The sequence below is a fragment of the Malurus melanocephalus genome, unplaced genomic scaffold, assembly GCF_030028575.1.
Source record: "Malurus melanocephalus ecotype Western Australia unplaced genomic scaffold, MMel_1.1 scaffold_244, whole genome shotgun sequence".
In the NCBI taxonomy this organism is placed as follows: domain Eukaryota; kingdom Metazoa; phylum Chordata; class Aves; order Passeriformes; family Maluridae; genus Malurus; species Malurus melanocephalus.
The window spans coordinates 802,863-829,078 of NW_026623476.1; the positions used below are offsets into that span (position 1 = coordinate 802,863).

Here is a 26,216-nt window from a genome sequence, read left to right on the forward strand (position 1 = left end):
GAAGGAAGGAAGGAAGGAAGGAAGGAAGGAAGGAAGGAAGGAAGGAAGGAAGGAAGGAAGGAAGGAAGGAAGGAAGGAAGGAAGGAAGGAAGGAAATAAAAAGGAGCAGACTTCCCTACAGATTACTTCTGCCTTTTTTGATACAAGGCCTCACTGTGCCCCCAAGGGAAACCAAACCAGATCTTGGGGTTTTTTTCCTCCTTGTACCTTAACCAAGATTTCCCTTCACCTGCAGAGGTAGTGCTGGTGTCAGAGCTGGGCAGTGAGAAGCCAATGCCCAGAGGAGAAGTGGCCCCAGGACCTCCACGCCAGAGCTCGGGATRGTCTCAGCTCTGCTGGGCACTGTGATGCACAATGAGCTTCTTCCWGCCCACACCTAACCCAGCCAAACTGCATTAACAAGAGCTTGCACATGCACTGAGGAGCTGAACCTTTCCAGCTTTTCTCCCACAGAGAATTAGGAGCTTGCATAGGGTAATTTCCGAGCCCAGGCAGAAGTGCTTTGTGTGAACAGTACCTAAAATGATTCTTGATGCTGTGTGCAGAATCTCAGGGCTCCCTGATGCTGCAAGGCTCACCCCTCGACCTTCCCAAAGCCCCAGTCCCCTCCTTTGTACACACTCSGAGCTTTAGCCTGTGCTGTGTGACAGGACACCAAGGAGGGATCACACCTGCCCTCATTTCCCCATCCACCATTACCCAAATTAAAGCTACACCAGCCCTGKCCTCTTTCACGAGCACCGAGTGAGAGCAAAGGGAGAAAACCACAAGGGGAACAGATGCTGTGGTTTGAAGAACAAGAGAGAGAGAGAAAAAGATATCATTGCTCTCTGAAAGCATCCAGAAATGTTCCTATTCAATTCATTCAGGCCTRCACAAGATCAGGGAGAGCACAGGACTACTGTGAGGAAAATCTAGGTCACATATGATCACAGCAGCACAGCTGCCATCATCTCAATGGCCATGTGAAGTGAGGACTGCAGCAAGGACCTCTGCTGAAGAGGMTTTTTTTTTTTTTTTTTTTCCCCAGTTCTGTTTTACAATTTCCCCTCATTAAGGTGTATTTTCCGGCAGGGCTGTGAGTACATTGGGTCTTCAATTGGGGTGAAGGATTTAGCTATAAATCCCAAAAATGATTCAGTCAGTGGAATTTCTGTAGGRTCATTTAAATAGTTTATAGGCTGCCAGGCAGGATTTTAACCTTCTAACAGTGACAGGAACAGTGTTACTTTCCTGTTCTTTTGAATGCCAACACATTTCTTAGTKCTCTTTGTTTCATATCTGTTGTGGATACACATTGCTCCCATTTTCATTAAGGAAACAGGAATCTTACACTGTTTTAATGCACCTGCGAAAACTTCTTGAAATCCTCTCATTCAGTGCTCTCTTTTTGTTAAATACACAGGTCAAACCCTGTGGTCCCTTCTCCCCCTTCAAACAGAAAAGTTAAATGCATGCACACACACAAAAAAAAAAGAAAAAAAAAGGAAAAAAAAAAAGAACTAGGACAGCACAGCCCCAAACCATTATCTTTTTTTTCTTTATATTTAAACAGACCCTCCAGCACCTTCTCTTCTCCCTTTTTCTACGCCTGAAAAAAGCCAGGCAGGATCTAAAGCCCAAATACTGAACACTCCTGCAATTCAGGAGATTAGAGGGAAAGGACAAATGTTCCTGGGTGCCATGAAGTTAAGCCAAGCATCTTGGAGCAGCATTCATGAAGGAGCTGTGCCAAAAGTCCTGGCGCAGGCAGCTGGAGCAGGAGCAGCTGGGCTGGGGAGCAGAGGAAATGCTGCACGGCACAAGGCAGGAAAATCATGCACAGAGGGAGCCTTTGGTGGAAGTGAGGATGTTCCAGATAAAGCATTAATAAGGATTTGTTCCCCAAAACAGCAGAGCAACAGGAAGTCAAATCACCTAAGTGCAAAGGGACTGACTCACACCTATTGTGAGATGTGGCCATTTGTCTCCCAAGGTTTTCCAAGCTCGGTGATGCTGCAGCCCTTTCCAACAAGGAAAAGCAGCGACACTCAGGGCTCAGGGCAAGGATTCCTTTGAGTCATGGCTGCCAATTATGTAACTCGGTATGTGTGGAAAAGACAGACATTTTAATGCGTGGCAGTTCAAGAGAAAAGACTCATCTCAGTATCTGAGGTGATCTGTCCTTTACCAGGGACTAGGAGTAGTATCTCTGCTATAATATTAAAAAAATCTGACATGAAATCAGTCCTGGCTGGAGGTTTGGGTGGCAGCTGACCCTGGTGGCACAGCCCCTCTGCCCTGGGTCTGTCTGTCCCTGGGAAGTTCAGGGGGATTCCAGTGGTTCTTCAGATCCAGCCTTGCTGAAATTTGGGAGGACTGGATGAAACAGCCCCTTAATCTGTTCCTGGCTGCCAGACTCAGATTCTGCAGCCTGTGTTAGCGGGTTTGAATTCAGAATTCTAATCAGATGAACCAAGTAACTTTCAATCAAATTAGGAGAACAGTYGGGTTTGTTCTTAATCCACAACCATTTAATCTTCCGACTCATTAGTTGTGCACAGCCTCTATGAATATGTATATCTGGAAGGGAAAAAAAAATGTCTTTGACCTTGATGGGAATGATAACACACATCTCAAGTAGGTGTGAGCTCACCTTCCATCACACTCACTTTATTATGTAGATTCAACAATTCCTGTTGCTCTGAATCAGGGTACTGCGAGTTACAGGCAATCCCGCAGCCAATTAGGGTCCTGATGAACCTGGAATGATTAGCACAGTATTTACAGCCAAGCTGCCTCCTACCAATTTGCATGCAAATAAAAATATATCTGTTTTAACAGGCCAGTTCTAGGCAATATAAGCAGGCTCCAGCAACTGGGGTGAGGAAAAGAGGAAGCACATTCAAAGACAAAAGATGCAGATTTGGTTTAAGATCTTCTTGAATATATTAAGATCTTCTATTGAATATATTCTTCTTCATGAATATATTGTTTCAATACATCAGTGTCATTCCTGCAGTCTCTAATGAAAAACTATTCATTCCATTTATTTGTTTAAAGAATTTAAATCCATATACAAAAATATTTAGCCACACTATTTCTAGAATGAAGATCTCAACTATCAGGAATATTTCCTCAGTTTAAGAAATTCTTCTATACTGCTAAGAAAAATAAACTCATGGGCAAATTCCCTGATTTTCATCTGATTTCCTGGTTTATATTTTATGTCTCTTTTTACTGAAAATAATGGGAGAGCTTCCTTCCACTGCAACAGAAGTAGGTTTGCAGAAACCCTGTCTTCCTTAGGTCTGTTTTGCTCCTCTTGCATTCCATTACAAAAGCTCCCAAAACTGACCTTGGCATTTGTCCACACTYCCTGATACCTGAGTGGCACAATTTGCACCGAAGTCAGTGGGAATTAGGACCGAGTACTTGATGCATTTTGGGCACTACACCTGAGAAATATTTCAATATGAAATATTTGTGAAGCATAGACAAGACAACCCTTGAGATCAGGGGCTAGGAAAGAGTCTGATTCAGTATCTAAGGACTGTTGTGTTGATCTTGCTGGAAGTCTCCTTCTGGAAGCAGTAACAAAGCTGGGGAGGAATCCAAGAAAAATCATCTCCTGTTCACTCTCTCACTTGGATTTTCATCGTAGAGAAGACCAGGCTGTCCCATCAGAGCAGTCCAGAGCCAGGAAATGGGACAAACTATAGAACACAGCAAGGGAAGGAGCCCTAAACCAGAGTCAGACAAGAAAGAACCCAAGCAGGACCATGGTATGGGGACTGCAACCTCCTGTTGCCTAGAACAGCTGCAAGAATGAGAAGCAAAATATGGATCTCTGCTGTGTGAATAACCAGGCAAAATCCTGCTAAAATGGGGACTGCAAGGCAAAGAAGCCACTACAGACTGACTGGCAGAATCAAAAGAAGAGTTATATTTACTTTTGTGTTCTTCTCCTGTTCAATCATTCTGTTTCTGTTTGCTGCCTCCATTGCTGTTTATTTTAAAAGCCCCCACGGACGAGCAGTTCCACACTTGTGAACGGAGCCCCTGCAGAAGTCATTTCTTCCCTCAACAACAAAGCAAACACCAGCAGAGAAGGGGCTCCYGCTGCAGAGGCAGAGCTGCCCTGAAGTGAACCAGCATCTACACGTGCAAAGCCTTCCCTCCAAGTGGGGAAGACCTTTCAACTTGACTCTGCCYGTATCAAGGGGATTAAGGGTACCATTTAACTCAGCCCAGCTTCTCAGCTAACAGTCTCCTTGCACGCACCTCCACTGCTCTTTGGCAGCTCCGTGCAAGTTCACTTCAGCCAGCTCTTAAGGCTTTTATCTTTAAAGCCAATGTAGATAAAAAGTTCAGGAGGCCAYGGAGATGCAACCTAAAGCTGCCCCTCTAAAGTGGCAGCTCCGGATGAAGGAGGCAGCAGCAACAGTCGGTGCCTCGGTGCTGTCACCCAGGGATCTCAGCCAGAGCCGGCCCTGCCACATCCGCGGCAGGATTTGCCCGCAGCAGCATCCCAAAGCCCAGCTTCTGAGGAGAATCTGCTCACAAACATCATTTGTTTCCAAAGGATGGCTTGTGCTGGGGTGAAATGAAACAAGTCCAGTTGTTGCGTTTCTTTTTCCCTGTGGAGCAGGTTCAGGCCAAAGAAATTTAACCGCTACTCAGCTGTTTTCTGCTGACATCGCTTGCATTCCTCCCTCTTCTCAAATAACATTTGGAACTCCCTGCCAGATAGTGCAACTTGATATATGCCCTGATGATAGAGGGTGGAGGGGAGGAAAGTACATTGGCTAATATTTTTCCATTACAAATCTAAACGACCCAATCTACACTTTAATCTGCAATAAAAACAGCAATTTCTGAGAGCTGGGTCACTGACTTGAAGCCAACACTTGTACCCGAAACCTTTACAYGCAGATCACTTTTAAGAGGTTGTGATAAAATTACTATCAGTGCTATTTCCAAGCTGCAGCTTTTGAAGCCACCCAATGGATTTTGAGCCCCAGACTCCTGGATCTGGAGACAAGATGTGACTCTGCTCAGAGTGGTTCAGCTGGCAGCGGTGCCAACAGCCTCATTCAACCCCGATGAGATTTTTCCTTCCCAGGTACCTCAGAGATCCTTCAGTATTGAAAAAGGATGGTTTGCCTTTCATGAACTCAAGTCTCAGTGGCTGCCACCAACGGAGGAAAAAGCCGGCATTTACCACACAAGTGTTTTCCTATACTAATGGCAGGAAATACCACAAATACCAGGATGAAATAAAAATCCACAGCCCCTCCAAATGCCACATGAATTAGCAAGGTAAGGGCTTAGAATTTCTGGTATTCAGATGTCAATGCTCCTCTATGTGTTTGGAAATTCGGGGGTTTATTACCGCCTTTTCTCCACAAATATAAATTTGGCTATTTTTGCCTCCCGATCACAACAGCAGTGCTCTCAGAATTAATATATTTTAAAAATAAGCAACGGGAATGATATGTCAGGAAAAAAAAGAAAACACAGCTTTGGCTGTGCCCTGCTCCGCAAGAGAGGAAAGACAAAGTCCTTTCCTTTCTGTGGGGACTGAACTATGCTGAGATATTTGGTCCATTTACTTTACCAGCTCCCTGTGCTTCTCTCCCAGGGCTGGGAGAGCGAAAACACGATGAGAAATTTTACTCCAACGTCAGCTGGCCCGAGGACAAGGAGGACAGAACCCTCTGAGGGAAGGCAGTTCCCCAGGGACTCGCAACTAAGAAGTATTTCAGCTGTAAAAGCTTTGCTGTCCCCGTCAGCACGGCCGTGGCTACTGGAGCTCAGCCCCTGTGAGCTGCACGGACAAGGATGGACACACAGCCCCCTGCATTCCTCAGACCCCAGGATTAGTGACCATTTGTCTGGCTGTACRTCCTGGAGATGGAGGCTGAACCCTGGTGCAGGCACCAAAAGCATAAATGTCCTCAGACTAAACAAAACCCTAAGAGCACAGCAAGTTTCCACTTTTTCTATTACTTCAAGATTGATCACCTAATCTAAAYGATGCCATCACCAATCTGATTTATTCTGCAGTCACCTCTCACTAGATCCAGGGGCCAAATACCACTGGAGCGTGACAGAATGTGCCAGCAATGAGCCCTGGGTCCACCCTGTCCCCTTGCAGGTCCCTACTCACGGTGCCAGAGCCTGCTGGGCTAACCTGATACAGACATTGCTTCATTCCAACAGTCACTAAAACATCTCTTTGTAAGGGATTTCCAAAGTATATTTATCACAAGGTGTTCTCCAGTCCTTTGCCTCTATGGGGACATTCTTGGAACAGCCAAAATTCAGTTCTTTCTATGCCTCAGAGTCAGGAGGCAAGTTAGCTGGCTTGGAGTTTGTATGAATAAATCAGCTTTTAGAGGGGATGGAAGAAAAACGTGACAGAATTTGGTCCTTCTCATTCAAAAGACCTTATCTAGCAGCAGAGGGAGCGAGGAGGGCAGATTCACCTTCAACATGATAATCTCCTGCTAGCTCTCCTTACAGCATTCCCAGCTCCTGCCCTTCACTGGATGCTGAGCACGAATGTRGGAATGAATCACTGCTGATCTTGGCAAAATACCAGTCTCCCTCCCTTTGCTCCAGCTTGGAATAATCCCAATTTTCCAAATGGCTTCAGTGAATCCAGGATTTAAGTTCAGCTATTAAAAAGTAGCGGGAACCCATAAATCACAGGCTTTATATCAGTGAGCTCTTTGATGCATTTAAAACAATTACTGGGGAATATATGATCTTCCTAAAAATAACTATTTACATGAACACCAAGAGAGAAGCTACTGTCAAAACAGAACACATGGACAATCCAGTCTCCACCCTCCACCCCAAAGGCAGGCACGAAGACTCTCTTCACTCTATTTTGCTGCTCACAGCTGTATTAGAATTGATAATATGCTGAAATGACACACGCTTATGATGGTGTTAGAGCGGCATAAAAATTATGCAGTAAATTAATGTATGCAGCAGATTAATGTATGCAGTAAATTAATCTATGCCTGCTTTCAAGGCCAAGAGGGTGGAGAGCACCAGCCCATAGGAGGTCATTTTTTTCACCCATCATATTGCTCACAAAATGGCTTGTAATTACAGACTTTTACACCAGGCTTGTATCAATGGTGACATTTCATTCCTGCCATGGATATGGCCACAGGAGTGCTGGATCAGGCASAAAGAGCTAATCTAGAAGCAGCTCAAAGAAGAGAGCAGATTAATTCATTCTGCAGTCCACACCTTGCCAGAAATTTTTACCCSTAGAACTTTTCCAGCCTGCAACCCACGATATTGCTCTGCCATATGCAGTTTCCAGCTTTTGCTGCTGCTGTTTTCAGGTTTCTACCAATGCTACTGGTCCATCAGCAGAGCGTGACAGGGTCTGTGCAGCACACGGATGTGGCTCCCACAACAGCAGAAATGGGAGTTGCCATCCCTGCTGCACATGTGGTGACAAACTATGACTTGTATTAAGGAGGTTTTGGAGCAGAGAGAAGGCTTCCATCACAGCTGCCCCACGGAGGAGGTTAGAGCACACCTACCACCAGAGCTGAGCCAGGACAGGGCAGGAAACCACACAGCASAAGTACATCAGCTCCAGGTCACAGGAAGCACCTGTGGCACCAGATGCTGCTCCTGAATTATTTGCAGAGGCAGCAGGAACATAGAAACCTCTGCTCTCACCAGCTCTTCTGCAAACAGACAGGGCCAACACACAGCTTCCACCACTGAGGTGACTCCTGGCATCAAATCCACCCAGCCTGCACCTCGGCTCTGAAACCCACCCTTGGTAGCCACAGAGCTGCTCTGGTGACCCTACACAGCAAATCCACGCTGTCCTGGGGATCCTCTAGGTTAAAAATCCATGCTGGAAGARATACCCTGCCTCATGGATGCCATGACCATTACAGAGACACTCCAGCCTGCAAGGAAGGCTTTTTCCACAATGGTTAGAACAGGYTGGGACAGGAAGAGGGAGCTCTTCCACTGTCCCCAGCAGAGACCCAAATCCAAGGACATTCCTGAGTTTTGTCCTCTCCTTCCCAATCTTTGTCTTTGCTCTCACAGCCCCAGATCCCTTCATCTTCTTTTGCTGCTATTTCCACCACCCCTTCCCCAAGAAAGGGCACTTTGCTCCTGGGCTGGCGGTGCAGGAATCCAGGGATTTGCACTTCTGAGCCTCCCTGATCCACCTTCCCCAGGAYTGCTCTGTGGTCCTGCTGGCAAGAGGCTACCAGGGAAAAGAGGCACAGAGATAACCTGGTGGGGGGCATCCAGCTGCCATTGAACACAAAGCTGGGAGTAGGATTTACTGCAAAGAGCATTGAAAATCTTTGGGTTTGGCTTCCTCGTGCATCAAACTCTTGACTCCCTGCTCTGTGAGCACAAGATGAACGTTATTGGTACAACCCACTTAGGAAATCTCTGAAAAAGATTCAGCCACTGCGGCATGATGAGGGAAGATGTCTTGATTCAAGAACACAGACATTACTAGAAAGGGAGAAAAAAAATAAAAGGGTCCCTTACTGTTCTGACATATCAAAAGGAGACTAATGAACCACCAGTTCATAGAACGACCCTGCTCTTCATTTCAGAGCCAGGCTGGCCTTTTGTGTTAAGGACACTGAATAACAAGAGCAAGAACAAACAGAAAGAACCCTTTCCCCCTGCCCAAAGTAAATCCTGAAATGAAATAATTTAAAAACTACACCCTTCTGCCCTACTTTAAGGTCCACATAAGAACAGATGAAAAGTTTTGTTCCATTGGCAAAACTGAATCAAGGCTTTTGATCCTCAAAGACCTCTTAATCGCTTTGCACATCGGTTCTTTTCATTATTTCAAACATACTTGAAGACAGACACTTTCCTCTCTCCCTTTTTTTCCTTTTTTTTTTTTTTTTTTTTTTTTTTTTTTTTTTTTTTTTTTTTTTTTTTTTTTTTTTTTTTTTTTTTTTTTTTTTTAAGATTTCTCTGTGTTTGGGCCATTTCCCAGCCAACTCTGTCAGGATGGCAGACAGCTGTTTGTTCTTTACTCACTGTGAGTTTCAACATATACACACGTTGATCTGCATTAGCAAAGTCCAAAAAAGCAGGATCTTTGCCACCGAAAGTGTTCTAGCTCACAACATCCACCTCTTCACCCTTCTGGTGCTTAAGGAAAGTTCCAAGGATGATTATATGCTTCTGGTTAAAAAAAGAAAGTAGTTGTTGGTGGGATGATTGCTGGGTTTTTTTAAAGCTCAACTCAGAACTGGAGTCTCCGTTGCATCAAAATGAACTTAAACCAAGGTTTCTCAACCATTTCATGTCTCTGTAATTCCAGTAAGTCAAATCCAGCAACAAATCACCAATTCTTATTAAAAAAAAAAAAAAAAAACCAACAAAAAAACRGGGATAGAATTTATATTAACCCAGGGTATCTTAGCACCCTTGAGAGATAAGTCCAGATAACCGGAGTCAGAGTTTTCCAATAAAGAGACATAAAGTGTATGTACCTTTGTTTCTTTATTAAAGCCTTGATCTTGGTCTTGCACTCACCGCCCAGCTGAATGGGCAGAGACATTTCCTGAAGCAAAGACCATTCCCTGCTTGTGCAAGACTTTGCAAACAACAGGCTCCCAAAAATTAGACAACAAATTATGGACAGGAGAGATGGGAGGCAGAGTGAGAGTTGGCCAGCTCCCGAGCCATCAAGGGGGATGGATAACATCAAAAACAAACTCCACCTGGAAAGCTGCATGTAGGCAGCAGAGCAGAGCAAGTTTAATGCGTTCGGAGCCTGAGGCATTGTTTAGCAAGTGGGTGGATGCTTTCTGAGCCAACTTCATCTACCCAAATGGTGTCAGAGCCATTGTAAACTGCCTCGTTAAATTATGGGCACAAAGCAATCCCGAGCTGAGCTGAGGAGGGCCGGCAACAAAAGGCTGCACARCACAAAGCAATTTGTTGTGCTACAGGAGAGGGGATGGCAGCACCTGCTCTGCAGGAAACCTTCCTCACCCACTGCGGGCAGCACAAGCAGCCTGAGCCCCCCAGAGATCAGCAGGACTCTGTCTCCATCTGATCTGGGCTACCTTGGCCAGCCTTCTCCATGTTTCCTTGTCATTAACAGAGGRAAGAGTCTTTCTGCTATGTGTCAAAAGATCTGACTTGGACTTTTATGTGCAGCTGTCAAACAGAGCAGCCTCCCTCAGCCTCCTCTGTCTTCACCCCTCTTTTTTCCTGCACTTATCCCCTAAAGGCAGGGGAAGTCTGTAAATAAATTCGGTACTTAGCCCTACACTGTTGTACTGATAGTTGGGCTTTCAGATTCAGCCACAGTAAAGCAACATTTAGACCCWGCTCATTTATTCCACTGCACCAGATGAGTCAGATGAAACACAGCTGAGACCACACCAGCCATCGCTGCCCCACAAACCACTTCAGTGGCCTTGAAGAGAGATGAAAACCCAAATCCCTGCCTGACAAGTGTCCTGCTTACAGCCCTGGGGGTGTCAGGAGGCAGAAAGCAGTGCCCAGCTCCAGCCCACACAGACCCCATGGGCGCTGGACACGTCTACAGAGCCACAGGACAAAGCTAGCCCAGCGAGATGAGCTTTCTCCTCATCAATTTTTAGGAGCAAACCACTGCCCAACATAACAAGCGTGTTTTCCAGTGCTCACCAGAGCACAAAGCTTGACAAGAGAGGACTAAAAGGAAASCAGGGATTGTAGCCACCTCCTGCCCAGTTTTCCATCACAGAAATGCCAGAATGGGCTGGCAGCTGGCATTTGTCAAGGCAGAGCTGCTCCCAAGAGTCTCCCTGAGGACACGGCTCCCTCACCTTCACAGCCACGGGGCTTCTCACTGCAGGTGCCTRACATTCTGCAACACCTTCCTGCACCTCAGTCCCGCAGCTGTCACAAGCCACAGCTGAGTTCTGTACTTCACATGGGTTTCTAAATATTGTACCTMCAGTGTCTTGCTGTTGGCAGAGCAATTTCCAGTTCTGCCCTTCCCAGTGCACGTTGTAACATTAAACTTTATTTTACTTGGAAGTCAGAGCTTACTTTTTAAGCAGATGTGAGCAAAAGACCCCTCAACTGAAGCAAATAAACATGGTTTTATTTTTAATTTGTAAATTAAAACAAATAACTTGTGTTCCAGGCAGTGCAGGGCACATCTATGTCCATAAACCCCAACACAGAGCAAAGGAGACCTTCTGGCCTCTCCAATGCTCTGAGAGGTGCCTCGTTTTACCCTTAATATTGCACATTGATAAGGAGAGAAAATTTCTGATGCATCTCTGAGTCCTTTTTTTCATAACTCCCTGAAATCTGAGGCCTGCTGTGCAGACTGTAGTTTCCACTGAAATAAAAGTCCAACTGAGCAGGAAATAGGARTTAAACCTAGAGCATAGGTTCAGCCTATGGAGAACTGGAACTGTGGAGTAGATCTGACTAGATTTTGTCCATGATTTTATTCCTCATGATGAGTGCAGGCTTGTAAAGACCACTTTTGAGAACTCCCAGCAGCAGCAGTCTGCTGTTTTCCCAGGAACAGCAGGTCCGAATACCCAGTGAGGTTTTATCCTCGTTGCTGATGGCAGTGGTTTTATTCCTGACACACTTAAACCACTGAAGCCCAGCAGTAAAATGCAAGTTGGTCATACCTCAGCCAGGCTGGCTCACTRGGAACACAGGAGGGACAGAGGGACTGAGGCAGTGTCTGCAGGCCTGGCATCACCGCGCTGCCAGGAGCACGAGCAGCAGATGGAGGAGGATTSTTCAAATGGCAGAGCTGGTCCTTCCTTTGGAGACATACGGCTCTAGCAACAGAGGAAAACAACCAGTGAGGAGGTTTGAGGAGAGCAGTCCTGGAACACATGTGAGAAACAAATGGRAGGCTGAGCAGGGGCTCTGGAGCTTTTGTTGTTGCTGGCAGGGCAGTGTGTTGGATACACAGGGTCTTTTTCAAGTAGGACCAAGTTTAAATGAAACACCTAATGAGTGAATATTTCAAGCTACATCCTCAAGATAGAGGAGATAGCCAAAAGCCTGGGTCCTGCAGTCTCTGGCACAGCACGGGTCTCTGCCACAAAGTAAAACCCAGAAGGTGAAGATGCACCAAGTATGCACAAAGCTTCCAACCTAGATGTGCCCACACATGCTGCTGTACTACAGAGATGCCAAGAGAAGAGCCTGCAGAGTTAGAAAGGCACACAGGCAGGCAATGAAAGAACTTCAGATTTGTGCTAAGTTCCCTTAGCATATAAACTATATCTCCTATAAATATACACACGATTTATTTATATGTAGTAAAGGCACAAGGGCTCAGGAGCACTTGGCTCAGTTTGAGTTTATGTCCCTCCCACAAGCTTTCTGCAAAAGTTTAGGAAACCTTCTGCTCATGTCTTCCTCGGGGTAGGGTTGTTACATTTGTGAAACAAAAAAGTCAGTTCTTCACCTGATTCTGGTTCAGATCCACTCATATCAGCATTGGTATTGATGGAGCAATGCAGATCACTAATTTCTCTGTAAGATAAATGTTGGCAGTAGTGCCACTGGAGCATGGTGAGGGGCTGCCAGTCTGCAACTTCTCCTTGAGATTGATTTGGGTTACTGTGACTGGGGAAAAGAGAGCAAAATCACATTGCAAGTTAATTGCAAGCTCAGGATATCGTGGTATTCTGAAGCTGACCAGTGCAACTGGGTGGATTGAAAAGCCTCGCTGTGGAGTTTGGAGATACGAGGCCAGAGTTTTCATTAGTCCCTCCTGCAGATGCTGTAACTCAGAAGATTGTTTCCAGTACCTCTGCCCACCAGCTTTTCCCAATTCAGCCCGTTGCTTGTGGGAGATTTGTGCAAGAAGCCAATCTGCTATTCTAATGCAACTCAAAGCCAACTCCTTCAGCGGACAAAATACAGTCAGAGCAAATTTCATATCTGCTTTCCCAAGGTCCCTTCTCTCAAACAAATAAACAACAAAAAAAAGTTTATTTTTATAGAGCTTGGCTTAAAAAGCCAGACTTGGAAATGTACTGAGTGGAGCAATTCTCCAGCACCACCCAAAACTAGCCAGCAAAGGAAAGCTCGCCAAGGCTGTTAATTTGACGGCTGGGGGGGAAACGAAACCTATTGCTGCCATCTGCACAAAGGAAACAGAGGCAAAGCAAAACCCCGCTGTGTGAGCAGAAAGAAAGGTTCAGCATAGCAGAGACAAYACAAACCATATGAGACACTTGTTAAACCCCCTCCCTGCTTCCTTTYCCACCACTAAATGCTGCAGGACAATGATCAATCTATTCAAGAGAAGCTTCAAACAAGACCCCCAGCACCATCAGTGAGGCAGGTCTCTGTTTTCCTACAGATTCTGGCACTCTGGGGCCCTGCTCGCTGGTAAATCTTGAAGACAACATGAATAGTTTGCATACTCTCAGCCCCACAGATGGTTTGGATCTAAAGAMCTTGTACAGACTGCAGTGGTCACGAAACCCATCCTCGCAGCGAGAATTTGGGATGCATCACATTTTTACTGTTGCTTGTACTCTCAGTTTGTGAACCAGAATAAACAAGTGAGCTTTAAAAAATATAAAGGCAGTTTGAAAAGAGCTTGATTTACTGCGAGCCCTTGGTTCAGCTCATTTTATGCCAAAGGTAAGCTTGGCTCTGCAGTGGGTTATTTCCCTGGTGAAGCAAACCTCTCCCTCAGTAATCCTGCTCTGATGGGGGTTAATCTACAGTCACCTCTATCTGTGGCCCAGGCCCCTCCAGCTGCACCAACATCTCGGGCTGGAAAGCTGGCAGGAATACCTTGGTAGTGCACCAGGAGGCTCTGGGAATTTCATTACATTTTCCACTCACCCAGCGTGTCTCCGGAAGGCCATCTACGGAAGAGAACAGAACCGGCGTGTTGCCGCCCAACCCTCTGGAGCTTCTCCTTTCACACCCACTGCCAAAGCACAAACACCCTCACCCCAGGCCACATTCTGATCTTCTTTGTGCAGCAAAACCCAAAATTCACTAATATCAGCTGCAGGCTCTTGCTGCAACATCTACTGACCAGCAATCCCGAGGGGGACAAATCCTTCCCTCTGCCTCCAGCAGTGCTGAGCACTGATTTTCATTGCTTCCAACAGAAGTTACAAGAAAAAAYCACAACCCAGCATTGTCCCTGGAGCAGAGGGACTGGCATCCCCCTGCCAGGCTGGACAGTGGCTCTGGTACATGTCCCTCAGCAGTGGTGCTGTGGCACTCCAGCACTTTTCACTTGAGCTTGGAGGAAGCTGCAATTCACAGAGCTGGCAGGGGCAAGGGGTGAAGAATTTATCAGCTCTGCAGTTCATTTTAGAGAGGGCACACACAAAATGCAGCTCAGCTGGATTCATTCATCTCCTCATCTGAGCAGATGTGAGGATATCCGGTGACCTTGCTGAAAACAGGCTCACCTGGAGAGAGTCAGAGATTTGTACTGAAACCAGAGTTCTTCCAGAAAAAAGTTTGCACTTGGTGATTGCCAAAATTCTCCTTGCAAGCAAGCAAAAAATCCTCCTGCAAATAACAGACCACCAGCAGGGTCTCACACACAGAGACATCTCTGTACTCACAGGATACACAGAATTTCCACAGGAGCCAAAAGAGGAAGAAAAGGTGTAAGACCCAGGAATCCTGACTCTATGCCTGGTAAAGACTGTTCCCTCCTTACAGGATATATGTCACTTGTTCAGTATGTTCACAAGACCTGGGGGACAACCAAGCCCAAGCAGACATCCTGCCCCAGGCATCAAAATGTCACTTGGCAAACTAATGAGGGGTTTGGAGTAAGAGTGTCCCCTCCAGATGTGTCCAGGAGAGACGTGGCAGCCCCGGGGCTGCGGTGCTCGAGCAGCCTCAGCGCTGTGCCCCGAGGTGACGGACAGCTGTGCTGTGAGCAAACCTCTCTCAGCAGGACTGTCTAACTCCAACTTAAAAATTGAGCTTCTGTTTCAAGTCAGATTTTCCCCTGATGTGCCTCATCCTGCCCAGAGACAAAAATAGAGGAAGTGAGAAAACAGACCTTTATTACCAACTGCAATCCCCACTGCCCAGCAACCAGCTCTACGCTCCCTGTCAGCCTTGCATAAAGAGAAAATAATAAAACCAACAGCCCGCAGTACCCACAAAATAAAATATACACAGCATCAGCCTTTATGCAGCTCAGTCACCACGTGTCTGCAAGCTGAGCAGAGGAGAGCTGCAATCCTTGTCCTAGACACTGTCTAACCTCTGCTCCGGCTCTGAACGTGCTTCAGGAGGTGACCACAACCGTGTCATTAGGTAAACTGGGTCTCCTSTCTGTCCTGCTGGAGAGCATGATCCCTTTCCAGGATTCCTCATTATTTACCTATACATAGTASACCATTTGTAATTTATTTTTTCCCTGCTGGAAAGGAAAACAAAAGCCAGTGRATTCAGTGGTGAGGATAATGCAATATTTCCAGCAGGGTTAGGCTGCCAGACTGTGTGCAGTTGTGGTGGGGAACATGAGGCGGGCTGCAGGCTGCTCCTGGCATTGCTGACCATAATTACCCYAACCAGATCATGGTTACACCCTGTTCCCTGCAACACTCGGGATTGAAACACATCTCAGGCAGATACAGGGGCTGTTTCTATCCGTCCTAATATCTGTAGCAAGGTTTCAGGGGTCCCAAGTCCACACAGACTGCTTGTGCAAACCTGGTATTTAACAAATTATTCGGATGAGCCAAGATAAATAGGCAATGGGGACACCATGGAAAACAAAGGAGCAGTTTTAGCTGAAGGAGCATATTATGCCTTCTCAGTATGTTATGAGGAACACATTAGCCCTGAGGGAAAAGTGTGAGGAGGCAAATCTCAAATCATTTTATGAAATACATGAACAGCTCCCCAGGCCACCAGAGACACCCACCTTCTCCCCATCCACGGACTTGAACGAGAAAGGACAAAATGTCTTTAAGTGCCTCCCATCCCTTCCCATCTCCTCCTTTCCCTGCCCTGCAACAGCCCAGGGCAGCACTGCAGTGTCCCCCGTTGCAGGTCCCTGGATGCAGCCAGGGAGCACAGGGACAAAGCGAGCAGCACTGCTGGCTCTCAGCTCATCCATGGGGACACAGCAGCACCTCCCTGTGACACTGGAGCCCCAGAGTCTGGGCTCCGGGGAGCACGTTCAACCTCTGGCATATAACCCTGCAACCCGATCTGCCCCGTTCCCATGTGGGCCACCCCTTTGTGCCTCCAAGGCTCCCTACCCTGGGCACCAGCTGAACCCACCTGCTCTGAGCTGTTAGTTGGTCAAGTGTGCTCCTCTAACATGGAATTTATCTCCAGTTTCTGGGATGCTGGCATAACCTGCCTGCCTAGGATAGGCAGGGTCAGTGGGATGAGAGCCTTCTGAAGCTGCTGCAACAACAGGACACAGTCCAGCCAAGCATTAACCCCCAGGCCCTCTCCCAAAGCCGGCAGCAACAGCCCAGCCAGGAATTTGAAAGGCAGCGAGATGTTCCCACAAACAGGCCAGCCCTTTGGCAGATGGGGGCAGGAGGGCCAGGGCAGCACACAAACACAAGCTCTCATAAGGCCATAAAGAGCTTCTGTTTCCCGACACACTGCAACAGCGGCAAGGCGGAGGCAGGGAAAGCAGCAGTCCCAGGCCACGTGGCAGGTCAAACCACCGCCCAGTTTGTTGGCATCCTCCAAAGTTTAAATACGCTTTGAGCCAGCAGTGAATCATCCCTGGCAGGTAAGAATGATATTAATTTATGACATGCCAAGTGCAAGCAGATCTTTTGGTGGCAGTCCAATGGTTTTAGCCTTATTAACACACGGCGACGGCTCAGGTTGCAGCTGTGCACATTAAACTCTGGCAAGTGGCATTTTAAACAATGACAAACTTCAGAACAATCACTCCACACATGGAGCCAGGCCAGGCAAAACCGAAGGGTGGCAGAATAAAGGTCAAGGGGGGGAACCTGTTTGTCTGGGAGAGGAACAGGTGGCCCGCTTGGGTTGCTGCAGGGTCTTTAAACTGTCTGAAGGACACAGCCAGGGATCATTTTAACCCATTAAGCTGCTTAAGCCTTCCCTTACACCGGTTTGAACTTCGAGAAAGCATTAAATCTTAAAGAGCTTAGTAATAAATCTTCAGGAAAGCTCTCCCCTGTGCTTATGCATCCAGAGTGCACATGCTGCACCACAGACATGCACATCCTTCCCATAACAGCAGGACCCCTCTGGAAGCTGAGCCAGATCCAAGCAGCTAAAACGCAGAAAGCTTTAAAGTAAAGCCCTACACCAGAGCAGCAAAGTCACCCTGGGGCACAGACAAGGGGAACACACCTCCATCACCACTGTGCCACTCAGCAGGCCCGAGSACACTGCCAGAGAGGAGAACATTCCTCACCAGTTCCTCCCACACCGGCCTGGCACGGGACATGGAGAACTGGGGCTGCTGAGACCTTGGGCTGTGCCCATGGAACTCAAACCACATCCAGCATGGAGGGCTGGGACTGACAGTGAATTCTGTGGGCAGCTTCTTACCTTGACACCCAGGCAGAGCAAAGTCAGTCCAAACCATTCCTGCCAGCTGTGTTTGCATCAGAAAATAGGATGATGGAGACATAAAAGACATTTTCATGGCAGGAAACGTAAATATTCCAAGCCATGTTTCAAAGCTGTATTTCTCAATTTGAAAAACATCAAAATAGACTTTTTTAAAGTGTCAAAAGCCAGATGTTTCAGAATAAAACAGCAGAATAARACCTGACATGTAACAATGTTTTCCAATGTGGTGCTTCCAAACCAGTTGTTTTCAGAATTTTTCATTTGCCCCCTCTCCACCCAATCTTGTCATTGCAAGCAGAATTTYATTTTCCAACCAGGTACTTCCCAAAAGAAAGAATTTTGAGCAATAAATCAGATCTTGTTAAATAAATAGAAGGATTTAGCTACACRCGAGATCTGATCCAAAACAGCACAGGGTGTAAATTTATAAAGAAATAGTTCTCTCAGATTTAAATACCAGGTGTGTGGATATATTTATTCCCAAATGAAATTAAAGGAATTAAATTCTTTCGTAACAAGGCACTTCTATTCTGGAATAGGAGCATCCACATATGAAATTAATCAAGAATAGCTAAAGCCACAGTAAGGTCTCAGGCTACTGACTGCAAGTGAAAACAGTAAATTCATTCTGCCTCTTGCAGTTTCTTGCTACATAACGCACCAGATCCCCCTGGATAAATGTTCCTGTAAGTAAAAGACCAGTCCCAGCATGTCTGCGAACACCTCATGATAATACTTGAATGAGATGGACTGGAATCAATATTTTTCATCTTGGCAGCTCGGGGCCAGCGAGCAGGAGTTGGGCAGGGCCRGCAGCCAGCGCGACACCGGCGCGGCGGGGAGGGCAGCTGGCACAGCACTGACCTGGAAAGACATTTCTAGCCAGTGGGTATCAGTTCCTGCACCATCTGAGCCTCCTGGATGGAGGAAGGAAAAAGCAGATAATTAAACAGAGGTTTTCCATTTGAATCTTCTCCCAAGTATCTTTATAGGGATCAGACAGAAGTTTGGCTACAGTTTAGATCGAGCTACTGGAGAAATTTGAGTCGCCATGTTTCATAATGGAGGCTTTACAGCCAGGATTAGATATTGCTAGATCTAAAAACCTGTACAAAGTACTGATTTAATAGACATTAATTCATTAATTCAAGTTAGATATCCCTCAGTTCATGTGCAGCCAGAACAGAACACATATTTGTGATCCAGATAATGGTGCAGAAATGTGATTAGGTTTTTTTTTTTATGATGGAGCACAAACCTGTGTCACTGTGCAGGTTAACAAACTGCTTTAATATTGGTGATAACAGGACCACAGCAAGGGTCTGTTTTCTAACCAGAGAGTGGAACAACATTTTCTGGTCAGAAGTGAGGACTGAGAGCGGAAACAAGGGCTGTTATTTACAACCATACAGGCAGAGAAACAGAAGAGGCATTACACTGTGAAGAGTAATGAGTGTGTCAAAAGTATAAAATCAATCTTAATTTTACAAAGATGTAAGACACAACTTAACTCCCTATCAGGCAGCTACTCAGCTTTTACAGAAACAAAGATATCGAACAGTAAGGTGTGAATCTAGAGAATAATTAATACTGGTATTTTTAGACATGGGGTTCTCTACTGCCTGGACAACCCACTGTTTTTCATCCCACTTTAAAAARAGCACTTACCTGGAATTCACATAGGAGACCTTGCCAGTGCTATTCCAAGCCAGGCTTTCTGAAGAAARTTAAAGCTGTTTTTCTTGGTAATTCTTCTCTTCATGTATCATCTCCATTCATTCGGCTTTTTGCAAAATGAAATTGGAGAGCCAACAGAGACAAGGCAAAGCAAAGGCGGCCAAATTCAACTCCATGCTCAGACTGCTTCAGAACTTCAGTGCCAGCAAAGCAATCTCAGTTATCACAAACTGACCCRACAATATTCAGCTTGATTCTTCTAATTGCTTTAACAATAAAAATCAATGGTTAGAACTCTGTAGTATAAAGGAAACCTAGTAAGAATGAAATAATAGCTACAAGAGCAGAATTTTAGGAGTTCAAAGCAGAACAAAACCAGAACAGGCCATATTTCATACATTAGCGAATATTTACCTCTAGAAGAAACGTCACTTATCTTATTTTTTCACAAGATTCAGGCAATGTCAGCATCTTCAGAGCAGATCTGTGTTTTATGATGAACTACGTGCTCTCTCATTCCTAAACAAAATATTAGTGTTCCCAGTGGACCCTACCTGCACCAAAATGGGATTTAACAACAAATTTTTTGCTTTCTTAATAAAATAGCTTGATTTGCTGTTATAATAGTGCACTTAGAGAACATTGACAGTGCTGATCAATAAACAAACACAGTATTGCATTTTTCATTAYGAGAAAGCTTTCTCAACTGATCTTRAGAAAAAAAAAAAAMATCCTCCTAATAACTTTGTGAGGTTCACAGCAAATGACAGCATAACACCTCATGTGTCCTGTGCCATGGCCAGGATTTGGATGATCCTGATGGGTCCCTWCCAGCTCAGMATAYTCTGTGATTTTATGGCCAGTCCTCACCATGCCACCATAGTCATATTCAGCAGCGGGACAGGGCTCCATCAGTGGCAGCTTTCTCTGGCAGAAAGAGCCAGTCAATATTTACATTCCTCATGAACATACAAAAGAACATCAGGGTACTTGAGAAATTAGCCCTTGATTGCCACTTGGAAGGCATCATCAGAAAGTCAAATCACTTCAGCACCTCCAACAACAGAACCGCTTTCATTCTTGAGACTTGAGATCTCTCACAGATGTGTCAAGGTCTTTGCCTGGGAGCAGGAGGTGTATGAAGGGCATAATGGGTTCTGAAAGAGGGATTTATGATTTAAAATTGGAAAAGATAAAAAAAGCATATGGTCAACTCTCGCTTTCTTTCTTGCTGAAGCAGCAGAGACAAATCTGGTAGTCCTGAGCCAACGACAAGGAATACTGGTAGGATTCTTCAGTGCRGGATAGAGAGGGTTCCACTGTATCATTAAATGATTGCTGAAGTTGGGGGACACAGATGCAGTGGTTCAACTCGGCTCTCAAGTTCCCAAAATGTCACCACAYAGAACAGCCCTAAATCTTGGCTTGGAAGTCAAAAAACATCCAGTGCCTTTCCAAGTGAGATCTCAGCTCCTCTCATTTCCTGCATACAATAGCATTATTCAGTCACTGAAGTTTCCACTTAGCTTGCATTTATGCCAAGTACTTTTAATTGCAAAGGAAAAGGATGTTAAGCTCTCCCATTTCTTTCTTTCTAATTCATAAGGGACRCATCAGCAGTTGGTAAAAGTTATAGTTTAAAGGTTGTTCTCCCATTTATTAAGGGACTCACATCCTCCTCCTGCTGCCAGGCAMACAGAGGTTACCTCCATTGCAAGGGTAGGAAAAGCGATGTTGTCACTCAYAAAACACAAAAAAGGCAAATCATTGTAAACTAAAAACCAAACAGGCTTCAGGGAAGTCTGRACAGCACCTAAACCCTGCAAGGTTTATAACTGATCTCAGTCACCCTGAGCACCACAGGTCTCACTGGAGAATGGATACTGAGTATTCACCCAATGCACTCACAGAAATCCAGACAGCATYCGGCTCAAAGAACTCATCACAACATGGAGAGGAGCAAAAAGGCAAAAATGAGGCAAAATGCTGCATAGCAAAGAGTGAAACAACTGGAAAAACAGATGCTTAATTTCTACTTATTTTTGGCAGCCTTGTTCCTATGATATCTGTTAGATGAGGGGAAAAAGCTGCTGAATGCTGCTTAGTCAGGAATCCATGAACCACAGCCACATCTATGGACTATCAGGGTGGCAATATAGCCCTACTGAAACTTATTTTTCTTTTGATCAATCCCTGGAAGGGTCTGAAGTAACATTTCCATATGGGTTTTGTTCCTATTGTGCAAGATCTGATGAACTACATTGTCTGAGACAAAGGGATTAAATGAATTGAAGTGSTGTTCTGGGCTTGGGAGTGTTTTAAGTGTCTTCACCCCACCTCTTCAGCCTTGGGACAAGAAACTTATTAGCTAATTACCACGCAAATGAACTGAAATGTAAATTAAGTGCTACATTCTAACATAGCTTAATAGTCCCAGGAGCAAGAATTTAGTTAATTTTAATGAATGGTAATTCTATCCAAAAATATAGTTTATTAACGAGCACACACAATACATCGCACCACTAACTTTAAATAAACCATCCAGCAAGCTCACCTTCACACTAAATAACATTTGGTTAATACAGAGCAAGAAAGCAACACAGATGCTTTCCACAGACACAGAAGGAATTCACTTCCAAACCAAGTTCAAGTTATAATCCAAAAAATGGCACATAAAAGCAAAAGCAGTGAAGACCTCATTGCCATTACTTTCGACCAGACCGTYGGTCTCTTACAAAATAGGTCTGTAATATAAAAAAGTAATAAAAACTCTGGATTCAATTTATTCAGCCTCTCCCATCACAAGTTAACTATAACATTTTGCAACAACGTGAGCAGGTATTAAGAGGCAGATAAGAGGCAAAGATAGTTACATCTTGGAATTATGGAAGTGCAGCTGCAGACAGAGCAGCAGCCATCGACTCTGGTGTCGTCCCAGTTTTTGTGAGAAATACAACGATGTTAACACACATTCTTCTCTCTCATCAATTAAAACTTGACCTACTGCCCACTGACATCATGGCAAAAGCTCTTCTGTTATCAGTGGTACTTTGGTGAGGCCTTCAAAAGCCAGTTGTCCTCTCCAGTGACAGGTTCAGTCTTCAGCTGGGCTGTGATGTCAGTAGAACCTGACACGCCGCTCCCACACGGGCGTTAGAACAGTCCTGTGCTCCCTTCATGCCAAAAAAAAGGGATTCAGCAGAATTCAATCTGCAGGAATTGAAGCCAACTTGGCAACAAACAGCTCTGCTCTTCTCAGAGCAACATCTCAACTTCACCACAACCAAGTAAATAGAAGGTTTGTAATGAACCTTGGGAAGAGCCCAGGAGAAGCATCAAAACAGAAAAATACACATTTCTTTATATTAGATCTTGCTCTTTGCAAAGGAAAGGACATTTCTCATCCTCTGAGGGATGATCAGGAAGGTTCCCAAGAACAGTGCTCTGAATATGTCCACAGCAAAACCTCTCACGCAGGATTTTTAAACAGAGCCAGAGATTCCTCCATTTCCTTCGTGGCAGAACAAAAAGCTACCTCTATATTGGGTTCAAATTTTGCTAACATGGTGCCTGTTATCATRACCTGAACAAAAATTATGCCTCTATCCCTAATTATAATAGGAGTTAACCTTAGGAAAATTTAACAGCAATATCAATGGATTAAAGACCTACTTTATCTCATTCCTCTCCTGCACCTTTCTCTTTGTAATGCCTAGGAAAGAAAAACCAAAAACTTTTTCTGCTCACACCTTAAGCAAAGAGTTAAAATCTACTGTCACTACAAAAAAACTTTTTAAATTATCATTTTTTCAACTTCTAGAACCTGAATTTTTGTAGAAAACAGAAAAAAAATTACCTCAATGGGAACTAACCTGACAAACCAGAGCAAGCAATCAAAAAGTACCCAGAAATAAACCAACCAAAGAGAAATCCAAGCATTGTGGCACCTTGAAAAACCAGTGATGCACAGTTCAATCAGCAAGAAACTCCCCCTCCCCTCTGCAATTTGCATAGCTGGCTCTCATGCTTGCTGGTTATGAAATACGCTTACAGCAGAACAACTTTAGAAAAATTTGGACAAGTGAGAATGGAGTTATTTTAATCTAGAAGAATATCACCCAAAGATACAGATGAATACAAACACTGTTCATAGAAAAACCCCCCAAAACATCAAACATGAATTTAAGCTGCATTCTCAGTCTATATATTGGCTTTCCCCTTCTTTGTTTTACAAAAATAGGGTATGACATTTCAGCTTCAMTTGCATGTTTAAGTCATTTATTTATTGAACATTCCATTCTTGAAATATCATCTATTAAAGTGTTAGTTAAGATTCTTCCTGCTTATAGAACAGGCTAAATTTCTTCTGAACTGCACTTGGAGACAATAATAAAGAGACTGATACAGACTCAATAAAAATAATTAGATTGTGGGAAGAAGAAAAAAAACAATAAATAAATAATAATAATAATAATAATATAAAATCAAGCTCCACTCTTCCTCTCTGACTCCTAATAAAACAAATGGTAACGTCTTTTAGGTGATCACAAGATTTAACCCCAAAACAGTATTTACAGACTGAATTCAGATATAAACTGTGATTGAAAGTCTACAACTTGCCATAAAAAGAGGACAAAAACTTCCAAGAAAACACCTCCTTCAAAGACAGAAGCCACAGTAGAAAGAATACTAAAAATTCCTGATCAGAGTATYGTATAAAAATTAATATTTGTAACACTACCATAGCTTTTATCATCTGTTTCTTAAAAAAAGTGGATTCTGTCCTACACTTACACATTTCTGATACAGATATTATTGTACTTGGGCAATTTACATCTCAGCTCTGAGGTACTGAAGGAAAAGGAAAAAGCTGAAGGTGGATTTTGCTGTCTCAGCAGTGAACCCTGTGAGGTGGCTGGGCCTGCTGGGATTCCAACATGGAAAGAAACCTGGAAACCACACAGACAAAAATCCAACAGCACCAAGGCTGCCTGGACATGGCTCTTTCCCCTACTGCAAAGCAGATTTAATAAATGGGATTTATTTTAGAAAGTTTCACAATTTTCAAACAGTAGATGATACTTGCATTCCTGAAGGATTAAGTTCTACATTTCTTAATGCTAATTCAACTCTGTAAAACCAACCCAATAAAACCAGGAAAAGTTTTACAAGTAACATGCACARCCTAAAAATTCCACCCTTAAAACTGCCTTTTTGGTACTCTTATAAGCTCTTAAGATACTCTATTTATTGAAGAGATGCCAGGAAGCCTGCAGAGGGAACAAATGCTTCTTTGGCAACAGGAAAACATTTTAATGCCTCCTGCCTTCAAAGTACGCACACCTCACCACAACATATGCTAATATACTACCAAATAAGTCTCTTTATCTTGCCATTTTTATAACAAACTGTTTCATTCATATCTATTTCAGCTTGTAACTACCTACTGCACAGAGCAGCACACTGTGCTAAATCAACAAGTGGTTTATACCTAAGAAATAGAAAGTTAAAAAAAAATATATTTAAAAAAATATTTTATATTCAAAAACAAGTCAAGAGGGGCTGATCATCTATAAACTGCTCCAGTATAAACTCAAGATGTTAAGTCACATAGGCATTTGGGCCTTTTCCCCATTCTTTGTTCTTTATTTAAAATGAACAAGAWGTAACAAAACAATATTCCCACAAATACGATAGCGAGTGGAAATTTGCACCAAATCTGCCATTAATACATGAAAACAAAAGTTCCAACCCTTCTGTGCAGATGTCTATGTGTGCATATGTACCTGTGCATGGAGATACACACCTGCTCCTGGATTTCCAGCCTCCTCCAAGGCACACAATCCACTGACACACTTGGACAAATCAGCCAAATGCTGAATCTAGAAAAAGATCAAGACCAGCTCTTTGCAGATCTATAGTCTGCAACTGTAAAAATATAATAATTATAAAGAGATACTACCATATTACTAGTTAGGTTTTCTCACCAAAGGAAATTGATACTTAAAGTATCAATACTGAAGAACTCAAAAGGAACAAAAGCAGAACTATTTCTAAAAATAAAAAAAACTCAAGCAATGAAAATAAAGAAAACACACCCTCAAACATGCTGGAGCAAGAGCCCTTAGTGTAGGCATCAGTAGCAGCCTTCACTGAAACAGGATCTTCAGTCTCCAGACATATCCTAGTTACTCCAATTAAATCACTGTGGTATTTAATGATACTAGAAAGAAAGATCTGCTTTTAGCATGTGGATTTAAATACCACAGAGAACTGTCAAAGGCTTGGTACACAACTGGGATAACTGTGCTGGGGTAAATATTAAGATGAGAGGGAGAAAATAAGGCTAAAATCTATGGAAAAGTCACTGGGATCTATCAAAGGTTTCTGCAGGCTTACAGCAAAACACCTGATTCCAGCTGTAGAGGGGAAGAGGATGGAAATGAGTAAGTGAAAACTTGTTTGCCATAACTGAACTTTTTTTTTTTTCCTGCTAGAGGAATGCAACTGCCTCAAATGATGCAATGGGTCAACCTGAAATCAGGCACATTTGAAAAATACTGGAAATCCTGAAGTCAGAGCTTGCAAMTGTGTTTGGTTTGTGTGCTGCCTCGGAGGAGAGAGAAGTTAATACTTTTAAAAGCTCGGTATTTACACTTCTGWAAAGTTCCTGCAGTTCATCCACATTTGATAGGGCAGGATTTAAGTGCCTCAGAGTGTTCCTGACTGGGCACTTCTGCTGCTTTGGCACACGCACACACGGTATTCCAGTACCAATGGGACACGGCATCGAATGCAGCTTTCCACTGGCAGCACTCCTGAGGAGCTTGAAATGTTTATCAACTCAGCAGGTCAAAAGTCTGCAGACACTGGGTGGAGCAGCAGTATGCCACAAAACTAACAGTTGTCCTCCTAGGAGAGAAAAAAAAAAACAGGAGGGGGGGGGAACATTTGTCAGTAAAGATTAAAGC

General features: G+C 44.2%; 1 protein-coding gene and 1 long non-coding RNA gene across 5 annotated transcripts in view; both read right to left on the reverse strand.

Moving 5' to 3' along the window:
• Positions 1–14,220, reverse strand: part of LOC130578909 (uncharacterized) — a 20,613-nt gene extending 6,393 nt beyond the window's left edge. Inside the window, exons 1-2 of the long non-coding RNA XR_008965926.1 lie at positions 12,455–14,220; positions 11,661–11,816 (exon numbers count right to left, since the gene is read on the reverse strand). This is a non-coding gene — a long non-coding RNA (uncharacterized LOC130578909). The remainder of the gene's footprint in view (positions 1–11,660; positions 11,817–12,454) is intronic.
• Positions 14,221–21,227: 7,007 nt separating this feature from the next.
• The window catches only part of LRRC28 (leucine rich repeat containing 28), a 52,071-nt gene continuing 47,082 nt past the window's right edge, over positions 21,228–26,216 (reverse strand). For 3 of the 4 annotated variants that reach the window (XM_057375308.1, XM_057375311.1, XM_057375309.1), the window contains one exon: positions 21,228–26,157. In XM_057375308.1, coding sequence (XP_057231291.1) covers positions 26,085–26,157 — 73 coding nt within the window. In that variant the 3' untranslated portion in view covers positions 21,228–26,084. The remainder of the gene's footprint in view (positions 26,158–26,216) is intronic. The other variant, XM_057375307.1, reaches the window with a different exon arrangement.